At 38.1% G+C, this 24,188-nt stretch overlaps 1 protein-coding gene across 2 annotated transcripts in view; it reads left to right on the forward strand.

Annotated features, from left to right (window-relative positions):
• The first annotated feature begins 9,529 nt into the window (after nucleotides 1-9,529).
• Nucleotides 9,530-24,188, forward strand: part of LOC140154830 (activin receptor type-1-like) — an 84,471-nt gene continuing 69,812 nt past the window's right edge. Inside the window, exon 1 of one of the 2 annotated variants that reach the window (XM_072177418.1) lies at nucleotides 9,530-9,619. In XM_072177418.1, coding sequence (XP_072033519.1) covers nucleotides 9,559-9,619 — 61 coding nt within the window. In that variant the 5' untranslated portion in view covers nucleotides 9,530-9,558. Of the gene's footprint in view, nucleotides 9,620-17,010; nucleotides 17,363-24,188 lie in introns of those variants that run through there. The other variant, XM_072177419.1, reaches the window with a different exon arrangement.

The raw sequence follows: 24,188 nt of genomic DNA on the forward strand, positions 1-24,188 counted from the left end.
GTGTATTATTACACTGCTCCATTACCATTGGCCACTGTTGTAATTTACACCAGAACGAAATTCAAACAAAATTTGACGATATTTTTGCTGAACGAATTAATCTGCAGGAATATTTGGAACATAAACATTATGTAGGGGTTGTTGTGCAATAATTATGAGCCCTGGGGATATGAGAGGGTAAAATTGGGGGGGGGAACAAGAATTTTTTGGCGAGCCGAAAGGGGGGAAGCAATTTTTGGCACGCCGATAGGGGGCAAGCGATTTTTGGCACATTCATGGGGGCGCCTTTTTAATTAAACGGTCTAAAAAGGCTTAGGAAAACAGTACTGAAACGCTTTTTAAATATACACATTACATATTAAAATATGTAAATTTTCCTGCTCGCTGAGCTCGCAACATAATTAGGCCTATCTAGACCATTTAAGGTTTGAAAATTGGGATCCCAAAAATTTGGCACGTTCAAGGGGGTGGCAACAATATTAATTTTTTTTAATCCCAAAAATTGGGTGAAATCTTTTGAGCAACGATATATCACATGTATTCATTCATGACTCATTCATTGATTATATTCTTTTGACCTTTTCGTCATTCGTTTAAGTTGTGTTTCCGATTATTGCATCATTTATTCAAGCGCCAGGGCCTTTTATTTATAGTGATTTTGCCTGGGAAAAGTTTGAGTGCTGGCTTAGCATTGTGGATACTTCGCCGCAATTGGAATGCAAATAGTTTAGGGTACTATCTTCGTGGGTTCGATTCCCACCGAGACTTTCCACACGCGCAATCCGGCACTTTTTTGTTACTACTTTTTTTGGTTTTATTTCAACTTTATTAACAAATTGAAACTGATATTCTCTCAAATTTACACAAAATCAGTGTATTTTTCTCAAAATTCGACAGATGAGATAAACCACGCGCATCGGATATTTTTAGAAGAGGGTTCTACTGTAAAGTGTGCTGAGGCTTGTCCGTCTAGGCGTTGTGCCTGTGCCGTAGTATAGCGCACTATAAATCACTGCGCTTTTTTTTTTACTAATAAGTCCCCATGTCCCCCTCAGCTCATCTTGTATTCATCTTATTATAGGCCTATTATTCAGAAGTACAGAAGTGGGCTATCAGTGACTTGACATTATTATTTTTTTTATAATGCTGCATGCACTGAGTTGGGGAGGCGCTCTCTTCTTTAGAGATAATAGGCCTACTTTCGACAAAAACATTGATGACACAATTTTATATCAAGCATATGATTAATATATTTATATGTCTTTATATCAGGCCCGTACGCAGGATTTTTTTTGGGGGGGTGCTGATTTTGAAAAAGTGGACCTTTTTTTCAAAGGGGGAGGAGAGTTTGTGAGAAGTGCATGGACTTTTCCCAAAAATTGTGCACTTTTTTTGACATGACCCGAAAAGGCGTAAAAAACTGTGCTAGCCGGGTGCTGATGGCTAATTTAATATAGCATTGTGGATAGGCTGGCCTTATACTTCGCGCATCATCACATGAAGTTTTAAGGGGCAGGTGTTTCCTCTCCATCCCGCTAAAAGTATGCACTGGGTCTAGCCGTGCCTCTTTGGGGGTGGGGGGGTGGAAAAACAGATGCACATCATAATTATACTGAATTCCCTCCCCAATGATTAATTCAGACTGAAGAACTTCATCAGTCCGCTTCTCTATAGCCGAGCATTTACAGATCAATCAACTTCAAGAGCTTTCAAGCATTTTCAGCACTCTGTAGCGGAGTCCCATGCTCAGTCAGTGACATTAGAAATGAGAGGAGGCGCGGCACAGTGTCGTCGCCCCGATATCTTCATGGCAGAAACCGCCATGCATGGTAGTTTCCCAGGGTATGAATCCACCGCCACGCATGGCCATTTTGTATCGACCTGTTTAATAGTTTTGAATCGCATAATGGGCCGAAGGACATCTGACTAAGGCTACTGACAATTATGAGCCGAGGTACGCCATAGGTCATATGCTTTTAGATTACCTCCACGATTGGCCTATATATGGAAAAGTTTTCCTATGAAAGTCTCTTTAAATAAATTATACTCGACTCCAGTGTGTGCACGCTGTGTGTACAGAGGCGTTCGAGGTCAATGCACAATGCATACATTACCACACAACACACTAAGCAGGGGTGTACGGAAGAGGGTATGGTTTTTCCTACAGTACGACGACACTTTGTAACCAATCAGATTCCTTTTTAGAGAGTAGAATCTGGCAAAGTATTTCTAGGAAATACCGTTCAAGCCAAGTCAATCGGACTTTCTATTATCAAGTGAGGGCAGTCTATAGCACGCTACTTTAATGACACGGGGTGCATGTCAGTGTATTTCGCTGTAAATCGAGCGAGATTTTGGGAATACCTTGCTGTGTTTAGTGCTCCTGTACGACGAGGTCTTTCATCAGATTTCCTTGAAAATCGATGAAAGTAAAGTTTAATATATACTTGAGACAATTAAGAGTGAGCCAAAAAATTATAGACTTTCCCTTCATAATAATTGAAGTTGAAAGAGAAAAAAGACAATTTTCTCCCATTGCTTAACTGTGGGACCCCTTTTATTTGAGCAAAAGAGACTACTTTTCCATATACTCACTCCGATAGGCCTACACTGCGCTATATAATTCGGCACATATAAATCAGAATTATTGTCAGTTTTTGACTCAAGACGCAAGCTACTCTCTCAAGACGCAAGCTAACGACTATCATATCTGTTCAAAATATATATTCAAGTGCAAGGAACCACCTGGTTTCTTTATACGAAATCATTTACGGGAGATATTCATCATTTTCTATCCCGGTATCCAAAGATTTTCTTCTCATATCAAACTCGTGCATAGCAAATTCACGTGTATCGATCCCGGGTATTTATTTTAGTATCTCTGCTGACACAGTAATTACTAGCCAGGCGATGTCGGTGTGCACGGAGGCTGGCTGAGCCTGTAGAAATGAGAGGAGGCCCTCTATAGGTACCTATGCAAACCGGCTGCGCTTTCAACAAAATAATAATTACACTAATTACAATGTATTTCGTCATTACTCCGACAGCGCCGCCGTAAATTTGAGAAAAACGGGGTCGTGTGGACCCGCGTGTGGATGGTGGGATTGAGGGATTGACAATCAGAAAGTTGTTCAGGATTCTTTAAAAAAGATGTCTTTGGGAGCGTTTGGGTGACAGCAAAAAACAAACACGAGAAAACAACAAAAAGAAGATTTTAGAAGAAGCAAACAAACAAAAATAAAGTTCGGAATCAAGAATACCCCGCTCAGGGTGCCTAACCCTAACCCTAACCCGGTAACCCTAACCCTTACCTAACCCTAACCCTAAGCCTAACCCTAATCCTGTGTCTTGGGAGGTGAGATGGGTATTCTATAGATATGCCCAAAGTTCGCGGCGCTCCGATAGGCCTACCTGGAACCCCTATGTTATGTTGAGTGGGCGAGTGGCCATGGCGAGCTCTAGGCCTATATAGGGGTGAAGGTCTCGCCCACCCTGGAAAAATCTGGGGGAAATTTTGCAGGGAAAAGGGAAAAAAGAGAAAGGAAAGGGGAAAAGAAAAGAAGGGAAAAGGAAAGGAAAAGAACGAAAGGGGAAGGAAAGAAGAGAAAAGGAAGAGGAACTAGGGAAAAGAAAGGGTCAAGAGCGAAATGCAACAGAGAGGAAACGAGAATAAATATAAAAAAAGAGGGAAATGAAAAAACAAAAGGGAAGCCTAAGAGGACTAAAGCCTGGTGGATAGTCACAGCGTTTTTCACGCAGAGGCAAATCGCCGCGATTTCTCGCCAACGTGTGCGACTTTCCGGCGAAAGTGTGCGACTTATCACGCTTTCAATTGCGAGAAAAAAAATTATAGGCTGGCGTTGCCAGTCTATTATGGTGACATATGTTGCCTAAATAATAGCGTCTTGTCCGTTTTTATGCATTTTATAACAGTGTCATTTTCGTATGAAGTAATATGCATGATATATAGGATGGTATACCAGTGATTTTTGAAGGACAAGATTAAGATTTTCTTTCTCTCTCTCTCTCTCTCTTGTGCTTTGAATATTCACCGCCAAATAGATAGTCTCGAGTCTTGCACAATTATACTCCGGCGGAGTCAAACGGTCAGGCTAAATAACCTAATAGGCCTATATTAAAATAATAATAATAATTATATAGTGGTTATGTTAGGCCCTAAGCTGCCCTATACCACTGAGGATCATGAAAGTAGCCTAGATCACTGCACATCACAGGCATGAGAATCTTCCTGCTTTTGCAGGTCCAAATTTCCGCACTTTCTTATAATTTCAGCCCGTTTTTGGCCTTTTTAGCCTCATTTCACACCGTCCTTTTTCAGGCTTTTTCAAACTGTTCAGGTTTTTTCATGGCTGATCATTCTTATGCCTGACATCATGATGCACATACTGACTATTGAAAAAGATCAAAAGATCTATCTCTTCCCTGCATCCACTCCTTCGATTATTTAACAAGTAGCAATGGATTGTAAGGAATTCATTTTCTTTTGGACATCACGATAATCAATCCGATGTAAGATATAGAGATGAGGATATTGTTCCACTTTTAATTTGAAGCTGTTCTATTTGTTCGTCGGTCAAGTTCGCCACGATGTCTGTGATTTCTTCATGCTTACTTTGGGGCAAGTCACGTGGGGAAATAACACGACCTGATTGGACAAGTACAGAAAATCGCCAGCTAAAATCGTTTCCAGTAGAAAAAATTTCTACTTGAACTTTTTTTTTCGCAACTCCGTCGGCGGCAAAAAATGGACTCGCTAGCGTTTTCCGCTGAACAAGTGCGACAAAGTCGCTGTTCGTCGGCGGGAAAAAAATCGCTGCGATTTGCCGCTGCGAGTAAAACGCTGTGACTATCCACCAGGCTTAATGGGGGGAAGGAATCGGGAGAGGGAAATGAAAGAGAATGAAAGAGGGAAAAAGAGGGTAAGAAAACAACTTGCGTGTTTATTGTGGGGAAGCAATTCATGCACAAGTGGAAAGAGTATAAAGGGGAAGAAATTGAAGAGTATGAAAAAGGGAAGGAATTTTAAGTAAGGGAAAGGAATTTTAAGGAAGGGAACGGAAAGTCACAGAGTGATTTGAGGGAGATAGGCCTAATGGAAGGGGGAAGGAATGAGAGAAAGGGGAAGAAACTATGAAGAAGACAGAAAGAGAAGGAAGGGGAACTTACTCTTAAGGATAAGAAGGGGAAGTAATTTAGGGGGAATTAATTTAGTGGAAGGGGGAAGGAATGAGAGAAAGGTGGAAGAAATGGAACAAAGCTTACATTTTTTACATGGTAAAATTTTCAAATAAAAACGTTACAAAATGTATATATATGCAAGGAGGCTTTTATGGTATAAAGATGACCAAAACCCATGAGCTTCAGGGGCTTCGCCCCCGGCCCCTGGACCCCACACCATTACATTATAGAAAGGTTTCTATACACTATACGATTCTGTTATAAACCATCATGCGGACAGTTTCCACCTCGATACACCCGAGCACACATTTTCGTCTCAAGAGCTTCCACCCGGGGGGGGGGGGGGGGTATCCGAAAAAAAAATTACGGGGATGTGCCACGCAGATTTTCGGATGCTGACCGTTCTCTATAGGCCCCTACCTACTTTTTCGCAGTGCTGTTTTTGCCACCCATCAGTATACCAATTTTTCACAAAATACACCCAAAAAGCACCAAAATTTGCCCTAATTGGGCGCTTTTAGGGGCATTTTTGCCCAAATGCGCCCAATTGGGCGCATTGGTCTCCACTGAAAACCCACCCATCGATATACCAAAATTGCTGAAAAGGTACCCCAAAACCGTGGCACATCCCCGTACACCTTCAACCATGGAGAACCCCGGGGAGCTTCCAAGCAGAGAACAACAAGCAGCGAATGTCTCCGACACAGTCTTTGATTACTACACGGTTGAGTGCATAGCAATGTAGGAGCTGTGAAGCTTCTAGCTAAAAAATGGGCCTCTTTGATTGGTTTTTGTCGAAACCTCAAGTGTTCCCTTCATCCAATCAGATTTTTTTTAAATATCAAACGAAACCTAACACTTCTCCATAAAAGACTTTTAGTCACTGTCAACAGATAACCATGACAACACAATTCAATGTTATAGCAAGGCGAATGTGGAAAATCTGTTGATACCAATACCTAAGCACATTTTTTGACTAAAATGTAGGTTTTTAAAGTCAAAACGTCAAGTGTTCTTTACAATATTTTTCAAATTTTATGTCATTAAATGAAAAAGCACACTTGTATTGTCCATATACTGGAGTCACTAGAATGAGCAATGGTTAATTCTCTTTAAAGTGCAAATCTTGTGCAAAAAATTAGGCCTACTATTTTCGCCTGTTTTGTCATACGGTTGTAAAAAGAGCGCTTACAAATTGATGTTTCCTACATTTTAGTCGATGGGGGGACAAGTTCATTAAAAAATTTACTGGAGTAAAATTTTAATGTTGCCCCAAGTTTGAATTTTATTCAACATGAATCACTTCCAAGTGTTTTTGAGGAATCCACATACGAGGGCGCCGGGCCGGTCAAAAAGTTCGTAGAACTCGGTATGCTACTTTGTCGCACGGTATTGAATTTGGTCTATACTCTTATTTGAAAGCTTGTTCCTTCAAAACATTACTGCAAAGGTATTCTATATATTTTTGCATCACTGTATATGGGCAGGACACTCTTCAGAGGAAGCCTATACCTCCGTGAATTCACACAGGGTCATCATGGAAATTTCTCCCGACGGTGGTGAAAACTCAAATAAACTTTAACAGTGTACAGTTATTGTAAATGGTAATGAAGTCCTTGGTATTCAACAGTAACGAAACAGTTCTTAAAAAACTTCAAGAATGGAATTTGAGCGTCCTTGAAGATCATCCATGGTCCAAAAGACTTGCTGATGACGTCACCACTAATGATATACGCTCTGGTACAGTGGCATTGATAACGAATAAGAGCCAAATAAGAAAGATGAGATAGCCACAATATATGACAACTCTGATGAATGTGTTTTCAATATTAATCCATTAACAATTGGGTATTCCAGGGTGTATTCTAGATGGGGTCCCGGAATCTTTATGTACCAGGTGACCTCTGCCAGGTGATATATTCAGGTCCACACCTTCTATACACTTAGGATGAGGACCAAGGCAAGTTTAATCTATATGTGGCTAAAGGTGATACGGCATACATCAATCACTGGAATTATGAGTGAATTTAGTGGAAGCACCGGGATCTTACGCCCCTAAGAAGATCATCACTTGGTCACCGTAGTGCAAGGTCTTCATCGCTGTTTCTGAGATCCAGGGATAGTCTTGATGACAGATCATTTGCCAAATGAAAGTACAATCATAGGCATCATACAATTTGTATAGCAAAAGTGAGGCAAGCCATCATGTGAAGAAGGTTGGTGGTAGGAATGTGGCTGTTCTCGGATTTTGTCCTGTACGCTATTCTTAGTTTGCCAAGCTGCCATTCACGACAGAGGGGTCAGTTAATTAAAGTAACCATATTGTGGTTCAGGCATGGCCTCCAGGTAGTGAAACCTATTTTAGAATTTGAAATCCTACCTTCATAATATCACATTATCAGGTTTGCTGGTGATCAATGCTGGTGAGCCTTCACTGAAGAGTGGCTCAAAGAGCTATCGGAAGACTTCCATTTTGTTGACATAGAAGGTTTCAAGAAAAATTGCGACGGGTACATTAAGGTATGTAGTGACAATGCTCAAGAGAGAGATAGAAAGAATTTGGCTAGTACTCTTTCAAGGGCCTTGTTCTACGAACTTATTGACCGCCCCTCGTAGATCTTCTCGATTTCCTCGAAGATGCTTGCTGACGGCTGCTAATATTAATGTTATTAAGGGTGTACACACCTGGCCAATTTTGTGCCTATTTTTGCATTTTCTCAAAATTATAGCACATTGGTGACAAGTAAGATATGTATATTTTAGGGGCAAGGACCACAACTACTGTACTGAAAATTCAGCAACTCATAGCTAGCATGCAAGTAGTTATTGATTTATTTATCAAATATAATTGGTAGGCAGTATGCCTATTTGTAGTCCTTGCCCTATAATAGGCCCCCTATACATATCTTACTTGTCCTCAATGCGCTATTTTTTGTGTTTATTTCAAAATATGCACAAAATTGGGCAGGGGTGTAGTAACCCCTTAAATGCTTGTATTGAAAAAAAAATCCCTCCCTCCCCAAAAACATGGGGACATGAAACGAATTTTTATTTTTATGTGGCTTTAGGCCTATATATCTAGGCCACTGACACTGTGCTGGAAGTTTCGTTCTGTTTTACATAGACCTAAATACAAATTTTGAAAAAAAAATTGCAAACAAACATTATGTAGCTAGAGGTGGTAGGCCTCAGTACGGTATAAAAATCTTAATTAAATACATCGTTGAACAACACCTTTTTGTTCAGTTTCTTTACAATAAAAATCTCAGGCTTTTTTGAGAAAAGTGGGGCAGTGGCGCGGCGTGAACAAGGGGGGGGGGCAGGGGGCATATGCGGGGGGAAATTCGGGGGAAAACGCTAAAACCGCACCTTACACACCTAAATCAGACTCCATTCGGGGGAACTGAACAACCTGGCCCCCCCACTTTCAATGTGCTGCGCACGCCACTGAAGTGAGGATCGATGATAAACCGGGATAATAAATGCCTATGATAGGCCATGAGGCTAGCCTGGATCACGAAATTATATCAGATTATGCCTATATGGTAAAATCCTCATTCCAGAAAGCATTTTTATTCAAAAATGATCACCTGTTCAAAATTTTGAGTATACCGACATTTTGCTCTAATTTTCACTTTTTTTGTGTTTATAAGAATGAAATATGAAATGAAATTAGACTTCGTAGGCCTACAAGTTTTTAGAATTAATTGTCACAGCATGGAAGAACACCCTCAAAATGCATGTTTTTGCCCCCCACCCCACCCCCCTAGTGAAATTTTTATTGCCAGTTGATAGTAAATTAATAATTAGGATTGACCTAGGCCTATTTCATTTGGCAAATTTTAATCTCAAAAAATTAGTGCTGATGTATTTTTCTAGAATGGGGAGTAGATCAAGAGACTATATTTAAAAAAAATATTGTAGGTCCCTAATCAGGTGTTTTACCAGTTTATAAAACATGATTTAAAAACATAATACCAGGAAAATCTAGTGGGAAAAGGAAGAACATGGGACTCGAAGATACACATGCAGCAAAAAAATTCAAATTCATTCAATAGAACCAGGAGAAGCCTGATGTAATCTTCTGTGATAAAACCTATCAGTCCCCCATTTAATAATAAGCAAATGCATCGACAAAAACTGATAAAAATTTCGTGTATTAAATCCATCAGTTATCTATTTTTTTTTTTTAAATATAGTCAATTCATTTAATTAAATAGGTTACAGAGTAGTCCTGTTACTATTTTTATACCGCGATCGTTGCACGTTGCACTCCATGAATTCAGAGGGGGGTTTTGTTATGACTTCCAAAACGGAACAGCCTCTCAGCTTCAAAACGAGGCCCATGACTATGTAGCAATGGCGACAGGAATCCTACGGGCATGTCTGGCCATTTTCACCGCGTATACGTCGGTTTTGGGTAAGTTTTTCACGAATTTAATATCATGATATGATTTGTGATAGTTTTAAGTATTGTCACACGAAATATCAACGTAATTAGTGATTTTACAACAGTTCTGTGATGTATATTTGTGATGGGCTTAGTTTTGAGATGTCGCCATTGAATTACACAGTGAATGCTTGTAGCGTAGTATACGGTTACTCTATGGCGCTTTCGCCCCATTGAAAATGCCTGGTGATTAGCGTCTCAAACCGCGTAGAGAAGTTGTGAATTCTGGACAGTATCTTGTCTTTCCTGTTCGGACATATTACACAAACCAAAGTCAGACTGAATGGCAACGTGCCTCAAGTATCATGATATACTTACGTGGTCAATGATCCCTTCAAAATTTCTGGGAAATGTTATGTTGTTGTTCATCATCATGGACATACAGTCAGTGTCCAAAATGGCCAGACCACCATTTTGTTTTAGTCTTTGTTTACTATATTATGCATGTATGGCTATGCATAGTACATCCCAGGTACTGCAGGTAGATTGCAGATTGGACAACAATCATTTATCAGAATACATTGTAGTGCCTCCATTTTAATGTACATTTATTTATGTAATTCTTATATTTCATGTCATGATTTAGTCAATTTAGTGTACAATATTTCAAGTCAATAGTACTTTCATGACTTTTAATTTAGTTTAGTCAACATGCGTGTCACTTGAGAACTTGAGAAATTTTTACACAATAGTTTAATACGCATTTAAGATTTTTATGAGTCAACTGTATCTTTGGAGCAAAAGGTTGCCTATTTTGAACAGTCTAAAATTAAGTTGCTGTTGAAGTACAATTTTAACTACATTTTTGATGCAACCCCTTGCTTGAGGATGAGAACTTGAGAAGTCTAGCCAAGAATTTGCTCACCGATATCTTCACATGTATTCTAGGCTAGTTCCAGTAACTGTAACTCGGTAATCTTTATTTAACATTATGACATTATCTGATTACCGAGTTACAGATTGGTCCATTTGTATCCTTTTCGCAAAGAAGCTTATTCAGGCCAATACCACATGATTACGGTTGCGAAAACTTAAAATTCTTCTTTCTCTAAATCACATAAATAACTTACATAAATGTAGTCCAATATGTGAACTTCAGACACTCCGCGAACTATCCGCATATGGATGTCTTCATATTTTCACTTATAATACTGCAATTTGATGGGTTTTTTCTTACTTTCCACATTTCGTTTCCCACTGTTTACATGGTGTGAATTTTGTGACGTCACTTCTGACCAGGGTTGCCAAAACTTTTAGCCCAAGTCGAGGGTATAGCCGTGAAATGGCGCCTAATAAAAAATCGCCAAAATTTTAAAGTGGAAATAAGGGAGGCTCTACATCCCTTTTATTTTGAAATTTTATATAATTTTTACAGCCAAGGTTTAATTCAACTTTTATCCAGAACACTCAAGTTACTGTCACCCACCGCTTGGAGGTAGATATAGGACTTTGGGAGCATTATTACATAAATATACTATTGTAAAATCGCGTCCATGCTGTTCTGACACAGCCCAAGGTGTAAGTTTGTAAACACGCCACACGTGTTGACAAATTTGACCTTTAACCTCACTTCCTCTCGACAACTTCTACTTAGAATATAACGGGACCAAAAAGTGCTCCTGAAATAATTGCTTTTACAAGAAAATGAAGAATACAGTGAAGTGTTAACAACAGCGTATGGAAAGCTTGTAGTTTAGAGGTAAATATTAGACATGATGTGGGTGTTTATTTTTATATAACATATTTTATGGGCCGATGAAGAAGCCGATTTTATTTGCGAAACGGATGCCAATCCACCGCCGCATGTCGAACGGGCCAGTAAATGTCAGTATGTTGAAGGATAGGACCGAAGACATGCAGGCAGGTCTAATTCTAGGCTGGAGACGATTGCATTCAAGATCTAGTCGGATTTGTTTAAGCATGACGCTGACTGTAAAGCAATGGAAGTTCAGAAGTAAACACAGCCGATCACAATAGGCGATCGCATCAAAAGTGTTGCTAAAATTATGCTTCAGCTAAATTTTAGACTGTCCAAAATAGGCAAATCTTGTTCAAAAGAAACACTTGTCGACTCATCAAAATAACACATCCAAATTCCAACATTAACAGAATATAACCTCAGTTGCAAAACGATAATAATGCACTCTAGCATCAAATGTGTAACTATTTTGTGCAAATTCGAACTAGAGTTCTCGAGTAAGCAATCCCCTGCCCGCCGTGATTGGCTGTGTTTACTTCTGAACTTCCATATTAGTTCCATTGCTTTTACATGGTGTCCCAATGCTTCATTGATTTCTGCTACCGAATGCAATGGACTCTAGCCTCCAATGTGAAGCTATCGGTGGCTAGACTTCCCGAGTAAGTGTTACTGTGACTGAAATCAGAAAGTCCCAATGAATGACAGAATAGACTAGCACTTTGTTCGGGTTATAATTGGCGAAAAAACATTGAATAACATTGTGTATTATTATGTGTATTGATATAGAATAGCGTTCACACAGTTGGACGCCAATGGACGGGGCATCTAACTTATCTTATTTTACATTGGGAATTTCCCTCATGTTAGTTGGGACTGTATTGACACATGTACATGTAGTAACAGTAACCGAATAATAAGCTGAAGTGCCAAAAAGTAGATGTACACTTGCAGTCCTCACTCCTCAGTTTTAATTCTTTTTATTTTGTGCAATAATTCACATGTAATAATCGCATTACTATGTATGCGACTTTATATGTGGTCAAAAGTTCTAGAAACCTGAAACCGAGGATTGGTGACCTACTAAAAATATACTACATACATGTAGTAACTTACACAGTCCCATATCAGTTCAAATTGATATCATAATAAAATGGGACAGAATCTGTCTCTGAATCTGAGACTACTACATAGTACATCTGCAGTGCGAAATTGCCATCAAACTTGTCAATTCTAGCACCTGTGCAGGATGCTGAATTGCATAAATATTGGGATTAATGTGAATAATACAATCAAAAGTATGATACAGAATTGCAGCACTTTTAATGTTTTCTTGAGTTCTTACATAGTAAGTATGGAAAGCCTGTCACCCTGGCAAAATGTCAAATTTGCATTTGTATACATCAAGTTGTAACATAAATGTTGTTACAAGGAAATTCAAATTCTACTACAGTACTACATACCATTAATAGCGTGAATGCAATGTAATTCGGAGTGATGCTAGGAATATGCGTTACAGTCTCGGTAGAAACAGATTGGGTGAAGGGTGAGGGTGATGCCAGTAGTGAACCTCAGTCCTCACCCGCTCACCATCAACCACCTTTTGAACTTGAACTAGTTCTAGCCTCAGTCATCCTGATCTGAATATAGCCTCTTTTTTTTATGTTTACACGTTTAGCGATTTTTCCTAAACGTTTAAACTGCTCCGGAGCCTCCCAATTATTTAAACATTTAGCATTGACAGCCTTAATCAATGTATCACTGTGTGTATATACAGGTAGTTGTTTTAATCTCATTTGACAGTTCTCACAGTCACATAGCGGCTGGAATCATGGACACATCTGTACTTTTGTATTGTGTATTTACCGTAACCACTCGGGTATTTAAGCCCACCCCCCCTAGGTGGCAGATTTCACTTCAAAAATGGGAGTGGGCTTATAACCGGGGAGGGGCTAGTACTTGAATTTAGAAATAAGAAAAATCATCCCCATTTGTATGCCCAATGTACCAGTAATTTCTATCATCTATGTCAATTTCTTAAAATTTGTAAGTGTGAAATGTTAATTATCAACTGATATTTGTTCTTAAATGTGAGAGAAAAGCATTGATTTGATTTAAGAACTTGGCCAAAATTTAGTACTGGGCTTATAGCCGAGTGCACCCTTGTTCCCAGAATGTTTTGAAAAATAGGGGGTGGGCTTATACCTGAAGGTGGGCTTATACCCGGGTGGTTACGGTAATATTGTAAATATTGTGTCTTATTATTTTTGCTGATCCCGACCTGGACCGGAAGAAAGAACCCCAATCCATTTTGATTCGGCAAGTACTCACACCGATCCAGCCCAACCCGTTGATATACCGGTACGGGCGGTACCTTTGAAGTTGTACAAAAGAATACCTAGATTTTTTATGTTTTTAAAATAAAATTTATTGCAACTAATGGTTTTTATGTGAGATGAAGAGAACATTAAATAAAGTTCCCTTTTAAAGGGAAAACCAGCCTGTTGTAGGTACTGTAACTGAAAGCTTGGTATAGTGTATGTTTAAATTTTTCTGCTTGTGTAAATAATGGGGAAAATAACCTACATCTACTAAAAATATTTCTTAAACAGTTTTGATGGTAAATTGAAGCCAAATAAAATAACATTAGTTATGTTTTGTCACAATATTACTTGGAATGTGAGAGAACTTCCAAGAACTTCACTTACAAATTAGTTTCATTCCTTTAGGCAGAAAATTTCATATTTGCTATCCAGCATAACTTGTATTTTATTCTTTTCGTTGAAGAATTTCATTTAGCACATTATGCTTACTATAAATTGGCAAATTTGTAAGCTCAAGTCGCCATCTATTTGAAACTGATTTTGGGTCAAGTGCTGTCAAACTATCATAGAAATATTACTATCATATATCTGCTTGAGTGCTCAATTTGAACTCCCGCTTAAGCAGTCACTCTTCCACTTGTAGCTATGCTGCCAGTATTTATGAGCTCTTCCTGTGCGTATTTTCTTAGAATGGGGGGGCATCCTATGGGGTGGATTGAATCTCATTAAAATGTGTCAAATGGTTTGGAAGTTGTACTTTTAAATGAAATTTGCGGGTAGAAATATAGTTAATTCAGTGAGTACTGATATGCACTGAAGTGCCATGGTATGAATCTGTAAGAAGTATGAATTATAGAAACTCAAAATAGTTGAAGATGTAGGATATTAAGAAAGTTGCTTGGTGGGTGCATTGCAACTTCAGATTACATTGGGCCATGATTCAAAATCTTGATGTGTTTTAAAATGATTTGTTGAAGATTTCATATTTTTACAACTGCACAATGTGTAAAGCATATATTGCAAAGTTCTATAAAATGATATGGGAAAACTCTGCTTACAGCGGTTAAACAGTTACAGAAGCCACAAAACCACAATTTTTGGAAAGGATTTTTTTCAATAACTACATGTAATATCAGAATGCGATTCTACAGGTATTTAGTGTACATCATAGTCAATAATCATAAATACTTGTTCATTCAAATCTCATGATAATTTCATCACAAGTTGGAAATATAAATAATGTACTTTGTAAGCATGGGAAATGTGCATGCCATGTGAATCTATCTAGTAAACCTAGTAGTCCTAAACAATGAGCAAAATAGTATCTTTCCCAATGGCATAATTCATTAGCCTACATTTGACGACTATAGCTCAAAATTGGACCTCAGGTTGGGAGTGAGTGTTTTTGTACCCAACACATTCAAAGGTCATTCTGCGAGGATACAGTCATATAGGGGTTAAAGAACTGTGACCTGATAGATGGGCATGTATGAGATCGTAGCAAGCGTGTGAGGCAGGCTAGGCTCTCTTGATGCAGTCAGTGACCCTTGCATAATTCATCATTCATGTTTCTTTGACACTGAATATATTGAAACAGTTGCAGCTAGTTGGTGTGGGACAGCAGCGCGATTTGTATTATTTTAAAAAGGATGTGAGCTAACTGTGAATCCTCTATCTGCAGGTATTTTTAACGGTGTGCTGTATACTTTTTGCCATTGACAAATAGTTTTCTTACAAGTGGGATATTAATTATGAAATGTGGGAACTACCAAATTGTGTAGACCTCTGACAAGAGCGTACTTTCGCGATGTTGACATGGCGCAGTGGACAACATGAATGGCGGCGGAATTAACAACTTGTACGAAGCATAAAGCACTACGCTTCAGAGGCACCTTGTTAACATGATATGAACATCGCGGAAGTAGCTTTTGGCAAAGGTTTACAGCAAAATGCTATAATCACCCTCAATCCCCTCATCAACCCCGTGTATTTTGAGCCTTGCTCATTTGTTGATTAAATTTTTGGATGAGAATCAGATTTGATTTTTATGATTTTGATGATATTTAATAAACATGTGAATAGTCTAGATTGAGTGTTGGTAGGCATTTTAGGGATGTGTGTCTAAGACCTGATCATGGCCTGTCCTCTCTCCCCGTCAATCTGACCTACATCGTTGAGTGATTGATACTTCAAATTTGGATTGGAACAGATTTGAGGCAATTTATCTAAAAGCGCTCCACGTTCTGCGGCGGAATATTTGTAGTTCATTTGCATGGTAATGTCAAGACAAATTCATAAAAATGAACAAAGGGGTTAGCTGCCTGTGGTTGCTGTAGTGCATGTGTGTATATGTGCATAACTGGGGCTTGTTCAAATTATGAGGGCAACTGTTTCAAGGAGTGGGTGCTATTCGACGTGTCGGCATGGATGATCTATCTCGTAAAATTATGTCAAGTAACCAAAATGTTATTATCATTATTTGTTTCATTAAATTTGAAATTCAGGCTAAGTGTCCTCTAAATATACTTTGTTCTTAGAGTTATTTACATACCATGAACATGAAAGTGGAGTGAGGTCAAGAGCTAGTGGATTGGATACAAATTATGAAGCCAGGAAGGCCCGGAATACAAATTACGAAGCCAAGCTACATTTATAATTAAACCGTTATGATGAAACAGCCTGTTTGAACTTGAAATCGCCTTAATATGTTTGAAATTTTGCAAATCTCTTCGAGTCCACTCTTTAATTTCCTGGCCAGGGTCATTGTCAAATCAGACTGATGGTCAGAGATAATTTAGAAATTTCTCAATCTCGTCCATTCATTAGTAGCTCAATAAACCTGATGACTGCATCCTGGGGAAATTTGAGTCTCTTTTTATCTGTTTGTCACTTCCCCAGAGTGAATTTGAGTATCGATCCCCTGTGGTAATTTGTATGCAAAACTCATTTTCCCCTCAATGGGGCACACATGCCATTGCAAGAACCATCACAGGATGATGATGCTTCAGTATAATATGCAGATATGCTGAAATGGATCTTAATTTAGGAAGAAAAGAAATTGACAGAATTTGTCCATTTTATAAACATCACTGCTACATTTTGTACATGTACACACATTTGATTTTCAAATCTTTGTGTTGTGTGAACTAGTACAAGAATGGTAGGTGTATATGCAAATTGCAGGTCACTACGAGTGCAGTACTGTGTGCATTGATGACAAGAATCTTGAGATGTAAGCTCTATACTGTATTCATAAGGCATAGATCCTGCAGGCAAGCTAGCCTAGTGCAGCACACATGCCGGTATAGTTGATCCATTCATTGGACAGAGAATTTCGCAGTCAGATTTATGAAACTAGACAACTGACCTTGCTTAACTCTAAGTGGGAAGTGGTCAGTTGCGAAGGTTAGGGTGAGGAATATGGATAACCACTCAATGTAGTCAGTTTACGAGACCGATATTTTATGATGGAAAACAGGATTCAGTGTGTTGCAATGGATTGTGAGATTTTGAAGAAAAAGAACAAGGCATTACGTCTCGGACAGATGTAGCGCTTAGGTGTAGTAAGCAGACCAATAAGCTGTCATTTTGTTAGCCCGAGGGGTTTGGCGGCATACAAGCTTTCGTTACTTTGGTGATCAGAGCAGAAGTTGGACTGGCATCTTTTGAGAGATAACAAAGTGAGGTGTCTAGGTGAGTAAGATTACATGGTGTGTTTGGTGTAAAATGCTTGCCTTTATGCATCACCTGTTGTTGTGGAGACAGAGCTAGAGCACTTCTTCTTTGGATTTTATGCTTACATGGGATTATTACAACGCTGTCTGTTACCAGTGGATACATACATCAAAAGTTTTCTTTGTGAAGGTGTTCCATCCATGGTAAGGGTAGGTTTGTTTAAGGATGAACAAGCGCTTGTTTTTCTTGTGTACATCCTTTTTCTATTGTTCGCAACTGTTTTTGAGGAATACAGTGGTAAGCTTATTCAATGCAATATTTTTGCTTGCTTCCTGAATACCAGCATGTAATTGTGTTTATCATGGTGGTGGATCCATGGACTTCAAAAAATGTATCTGTGAGAAGAATATGAATTTTTGTGCTAAAAAATGGTAATAATTACAGGGAGGACCAGCTCAGGTGTTACTTTGTTCTAATGATGTGAGGGTACTAAAATGTTACGCCCAAGTCTGTCTTTTATACAGATTCCATAAGTTAAAGTGATTCTCATAAGCAACTGGACCAGTGGACCTAAGAACTTACCAATGGAATAATTGCACTTAAATGTAATTAAAAATTTCAACTTAAATTATTTTATCTGGTGGTATGTCTAAATTGTGTGGAGTTAGTCCGTCTCACCTTTGGGTTGGTTTGCCGTATAACATTAGTGAACAAAAATAGTGTATGTGTGCATGTATCAACCTTTGTTTAGACTTGCAGTCGAAACTGTAAAGAAAAACTGCAAGATCACCATAAAGGAAAGTACTCAAAAGAATGAGAAAGAAACAGAATCCCTAGAAAGCTCTGAGCTCGATACAAAAAATAGTTACAGAAAAGACCAGCGAGACCGCTTGGAGGCATATAGAAGGTTTTATTGATAGTACTTAGTTGCTTGATTGGTTTGTGTGTGCTCGTTTTTTAAACTGTACTTGACTAATTGTTGGTGCCCTGGAAACTTACGCCATACTTTTGCCTGAGGGTGGGACTTTCTGGTAAGTTGAAACTCAATGGTAAACTTGCACCTGGCATGTTTTCTTGTCTGTACATAGTAATGCATTTGTATGGTTAATGCAGCGATACGTAGTTTATTTTTGGGAAAGAAACTGTGTGTATTGAATCTTAAAATTGGGAAATAGTACACAAAATGGTGGACAGTGTAAAATTGTATGTTAAATTGAACTCACAAAAATAATTACCGGTACCTGCCCTGCTTAATATGCTCCCCTGCTTCATATGCTCCCCACTCCCATTAAAGCGGTTATGACCAGAGATTCAGGTAGACCAGCATAAAATATTAATATTTTATTCATCTGTATTTATAAACACATAAAGTCAGTTTGTAATATTGTATACTTTTGCCTTACCGTACCTTCAATTAACTGATGTAGTAAGGCCAAAAAAAAGGTTTGTTTCAAAGCTCACAAGTGGTTTGAAAACAAATACGAAATGCGATTTTTTTTTTTTTATTCCCGACTTAGTATTTTTATGGTATTTTGAGAAAATTTCGCTGAATTTTCCGGAAATATATATTTTTTTAAATAAAACAAATTTCTGCATTTTTTTTTTTCAAATCACACGATTTTACAAATGCGCACGCAAGCTTTGAGACAAACTTTTTTTTGCCTAATCAACTGTTATTATAATGTAGGCCTAAAATAAATGAACGCATGTCCTCTCCGTCAACAAAATTAAAAGTGAATCTGTTCGAAGAAGCTCAAGTGGTTTATTTGATTTTAAATTCGATAAAGGGATTTTGTAATGTGCTAAGTTAAACCTTCAATGAAGCGAATTGCTGCATGTGTTTCTAGTTGGGAGACATGGATTACTTTATTCCTCGATAAGACAACTTCATATCACTTCGTCATTTTATTTCTTAATTAAGATTACGAATCCAATGAAACAAAGATTAACTTATCTTCATCGAATTAAGGTATTTTCAAATGTGAACACGGCCATTGTCGTCACTGAGTTCACCACGTTCACTGTTACACAGTAACAGGGAAAGAGCACACCTCATACTTTTGGTGAGGAAAAAGTACATTGCATGCAAGTTTGGTGCTGACACGGACCCCAACCTTGGTAGCTCCCCTCTCAGTAAAAATAATAGCCACTATGCATTAGGACCAATTATCCAACATCCGTGGCTTTTGGTTCTTCTGTGAGTTAACTTTACCAGTGTTATTACTCCTATGGCATGCAAACACAAGGGGGTCAGTCCTGTTATGCTGAGGGCAAAGATCTGCTTGGAAACAATCTACAGTTGTATTGGTGAACTCTAGAGTTGCAAAAGCTTTTTAACCAACTTTTTTTAAAAACATGCCCCCGAAACAATGTTTGCTAATTGTGGAGACGCACAACTACTTCTATAAGTTGTTACCCCCTGCCCCTACTTATCTTTTCCCCTAATTTTTAAGTAGCTCTTTATATTCGGAGTCTAGACTTAAATCTGTTTTCATTTGCACTTTTTTCGAAAATATGAATTTTTTCCTGTCTTGGCTAAGGGAACAAACAAAAAGTGTGATGATGTCCTTGCATTGAGGACTGGGGAGGGGGTTGAAAAGGCTGATCATGTTTGTAAAAAACTAGTTAAAATATTGGTCAAAGTTGATCTTTTGAGATTGGAATTTTCAATATTTCATGCGTATGTTACAGGGAGGGAGGGGATTAGCCTCCTAATGAAAGCATGCGTTTATAGGACGGCATCTAACTTTCGGGGTGTTTGGTCCCTGAGTGACGGTCTACCTAAACATGCTAAAGGAGATGTTCCTGTACATCTAGTCTCTAGGTAGTGTATTTCTGATAATAACCCAACCATTAAGAAGATTCAGGGTTCTTATTATGTTTGCTTGTGCTGCACAGAGGGCCAAAAGATTTGTGTTTAAGGGCCAAATTCACCTTGTTATGCTTTTGCTATGTTTTAATACTGTACATTTCAGAGCTGTTCAAGGGTAGCACTGGTCTATGTGACAGACCCTCCCTGGCAATAACCAATAGCACTGCTCTGGCTCCAGTGGCTGCAAAGCAACCATCGTGATCGGAGGAACTGAGTCCGTTCTGTTACAGTTGGTCTGCGGGCCAGGTCTGGCACTGGCATGTGGGCCCGGCCGCCTATTAAGAACCCTTGATGTAGATCATCTTGTGAATCCCAATACTCTGCTGGTCTCCTGCAGATGATTTGTTTGGTGTTTATTTTCTTGTTTATGAATATATTTTGCAGGCACAAGAATAGGTTTAATCCTGAATTCAGGCTTTTTTTTTGTCCAAATTTCCACTCTTTCTTTTAATTTCAGCCTGTTTTGGGTCTTTTTAGCCCAATTTCACACACTTTTTCAGGCTTTTTCAAACTTTTCAGGTTTTTTCGTGGATGATCATTCTCTTGCCTGATTTTGTTGTTGGTTTGCTTTTTGTTGCTTATTTTATAGTAACTTTAACACTCAGTTACTATTATCATGTTTTTTTGATAATCTAAGCATTTAAAAATATCATGTTTGTAGCTGCCAGACATGGAGGGGGAAAATTGAAAGAACATTGATAGATTGGAATTTTGGTATTACTTCCAAAGTTCATTACCTAGTATTTGTGATTCATGCATTGAGCCACATGGTGAATATAAATCTTGATGGTAGTTAAATCACTCAAGGTAAACCTTTAAAAAATGGTGACTAATTTACATTACTTCAGATACACTTGTGACCATTTGTTTCCTAACTGTGTCTAGAGCCATACTTTTTCCAATTTATAATATTCAGTTCAAAATTTTGTAAAAACTGCACTTTCTGAGTTTTTTAGTTTTCTAAAACTGAATGTTCACCTATGCCTTAACATATAGGCCTACATTGTATAGGCTTTTTATGTTGGTTAATTTTGGCTGAAATAAGTGCATAAAATCTGTAATCATTATTGCCAAAAATGAATCTATATATTGTTCCTAGATATAAATTTAGCTTTAAGAGTTTAATGTTTGCTTGGAAAACCTAAATCTTCTATTTTCCAGTAAACTGAAAAATTATACCTTCCAGGGTCTATGGTGGAAGGTGCAAATCATGTAACAAACACTGTTGTAGTCGATTCCGTGTGGGTACACAGACACTCTATTTTGTCGTTCATGAACTATGGTTGTCCAAGAATAAGTTATAGTTATTACTTATGAAGACTTTGAGACCTGGGGTTGAGACCAGTTTCTGTTCCCATATTTTCTATCCGATGTCCCCTTACAATGTCTCTTGATAAAACCAAGAAGATCTAAACTAGATCATAAGTGCCTTGATTAATATTAATTGAACTATATCATTAACCTATTCAACCTTAAATATCCTACTTAACTACTTGCAATAATTGCAAGCTTCACTGCTGATGAAGAAACCATCATCTTCCAAGTGTCGGGCCAGTCATATGGGAATGATTGAAACTTGATGAGCTTTTTCTTGCCATTTCCCCTTTGTTAAAACTAATCGGAATGCTTTGAAAATCTAAAACATTGCCTGAAGTCAAAATAATCAAAAAAAGCATAGGAGATGGAGAGTGAATATCAGTTGGACCATCTTGAGCCTTTGAAAATAGGCTGTTCTAATTCAAATACGTACATCCCCAATGGAAAACATGATCTTAATCTCTCACACAGGGGTGTAGATTTCAAATGGAGTCACCCATTCAGGTAGCCCCATTTGAAATTCCCTGTGTGGGAGATTAAGGTCATGTCTTGCATAGGGGTGTATGGATTTTGACTGGAATAGCCAAATGACCAGTTGTAGACTGGTCAGTGAATTGTTTTGTTATCGAATATTGGAAAAGTAGAAGTGGGAAAAATCTGGGTTGCTCATATTTTTATTCAAAAAAAGGTCAACCCCTTCCCAAATGATCAAATGAAAACCCAAAGTTTCCTACCACACTCAAGTTAAGTTGAAGATGAAGACATAATTGCATAATATAAGGCATGCTCAGCATTGAACTTGACTTGGCCATGCATGTCACAAAAAGCTAGATTTCCATGTTAATATTTCAACAGGTTTTTCCTGTCATCGTTCTTTTTCAGTTTCACAACACAAAGTGTGGGATCTCTTGCGATTTGAGTAGCCAAAGGCCAGTATTACTCACACAGGATTCGAAGAAGAAAAAAAAAAATGGGAACGCTTAGGTGCATGTGCATTTTTGCCGCATTGGTAGTGGATGTGATGGGAGTATGATGTGACAGCTATTGCCTGTATTCAAAGTCACCACATTTTGATAGGATGAAGGCAGTTGTTTGCAAATATAAAAATGAAATCAAACAAATCAATGTTTTTTTTATAACATAAGACTGCACAATTTGACAACCTGGACAAATGATGTGTGTGAAGGGTGCACCTGTTTGTTGTTGTTTTCTATGACTCAGATGGTGGTGAAAAAATATTGAAATTGGTAGAAAATGGGGAAAGATGGCCAAGTGTTTGATTTTATCATTATCAATAACAAAGGCCAATTGGTTCCAGGAGTTTGGACAAATGATTTGGGTTGGCAGTTTGGCACAATTTGTCATCATTATCGGGTTCCATGTCTGAGTTCTGCCAAAAATATTGAATTGAAGCAGCTGATTATGAAAGATTTTTTATGAAGGAGATTTTTATCATCAATGTGGTTTTTCAAATTTGCAATTTAGTCCACATGTTGAATCCAGTCTGACTGCTTTGGAAAGCAACATTTCCTGTGGTACGTACTGTTGTCTGCCCATGCAATATTTCTCCTTGGACAAGCATGGCTTTCTAGGAGTAAAAAGACTGAGTGAAGACTGAACATCATGTTATAAAATCACACAATGCTTTCTTGTGATATGTTATTTAAATGTATGTTCCTCCTGTATTTTGGTTTAAATTGTCAACATTAAATTACTTTTCAAGAAAGGAAAGTATCACCCATTAAGTTGCTATGGACCATTTTAAACACAGTTGCTCAATTTAATGTTACTTGGTCAAGAAACATGATGGGTAAGGGTATGTGTGTGGTGTTCAAATTGTTTACAAGCAAATCATGTTTTGTTTTACAATGATTTTTCAGAAATATCTGTGGTAAGAACTAGTAAGTTCCCAGTCAATCATAGCACATACTACTCAATCATTACATGTATTTAACTACTCAATCATTATGTATGTATTCAGAGGATATTTTGCCACAAAGAAGCGTTCTTTCGTAAATACTACATTGTACCTGTGGCAGGAATCCTTGCCCTGTATCATTTGGGCTGCTACTACTCATCTTCCCTCTGTCTTTCCACACCTTTGCATTCAGGCACCTGTTAAGGCTAGTGCTTCCTGCAATATGAAATTTCTGAATCATCAAGAAAGCTTTTAAGGTCTGATCAATTTTGCTTGAAAAGGGATCAAAACAAGAAAAGCTGTCTACTCCTATAAAATTGACAATTTTTGATGTTAATTGTAAATCCTGAATGGTAAAGTAGAGGTCTGATGAACAGGGTAGATAAACTGGGGTATTTTTTTAGAGGAAAGGGTCCTTAGTAATCAACAAAGTATTCTAGCCATACTTTGGTATTAAATTATGAAATTATCCAATATTAAGAAGGATGAATATGAAGGAACCTACTGAACACAGTGAACACATTTTTATACCAGTTGCTATTCATAGGAGTTGTACATCAACTTATTTTGTTCCATTCATAGGCAATTTACAGTTGAAACAAACCCCAGTTCTGAGTGTGAAATCGTGCAATAGTTCAATTACTTGTAGAGAAACAAGTGAAGAGACACAAGAAAATCAAACAAAATCTTTTGAACCATATGCTAATTTGCACCAAAAATTAACCTTGCGAGAGCAC

The sequence above is a fragment of the Amphiura filiformis genome, chromosome 6 (assembly GCF_039555335.1).
Source record: "Amphiura filiformis chromosome 6, Afil_fr2py, whole genome shotgun sequence".
In the NCBI taxonomy this organism is placed as follows: domain Eukaryota; kingdom Metazoa; phylum Echinodermata; class Ophiuroidea; order Amphilepidida; family Amphiuridae; genus Amphiura; species Amphiura filiformis.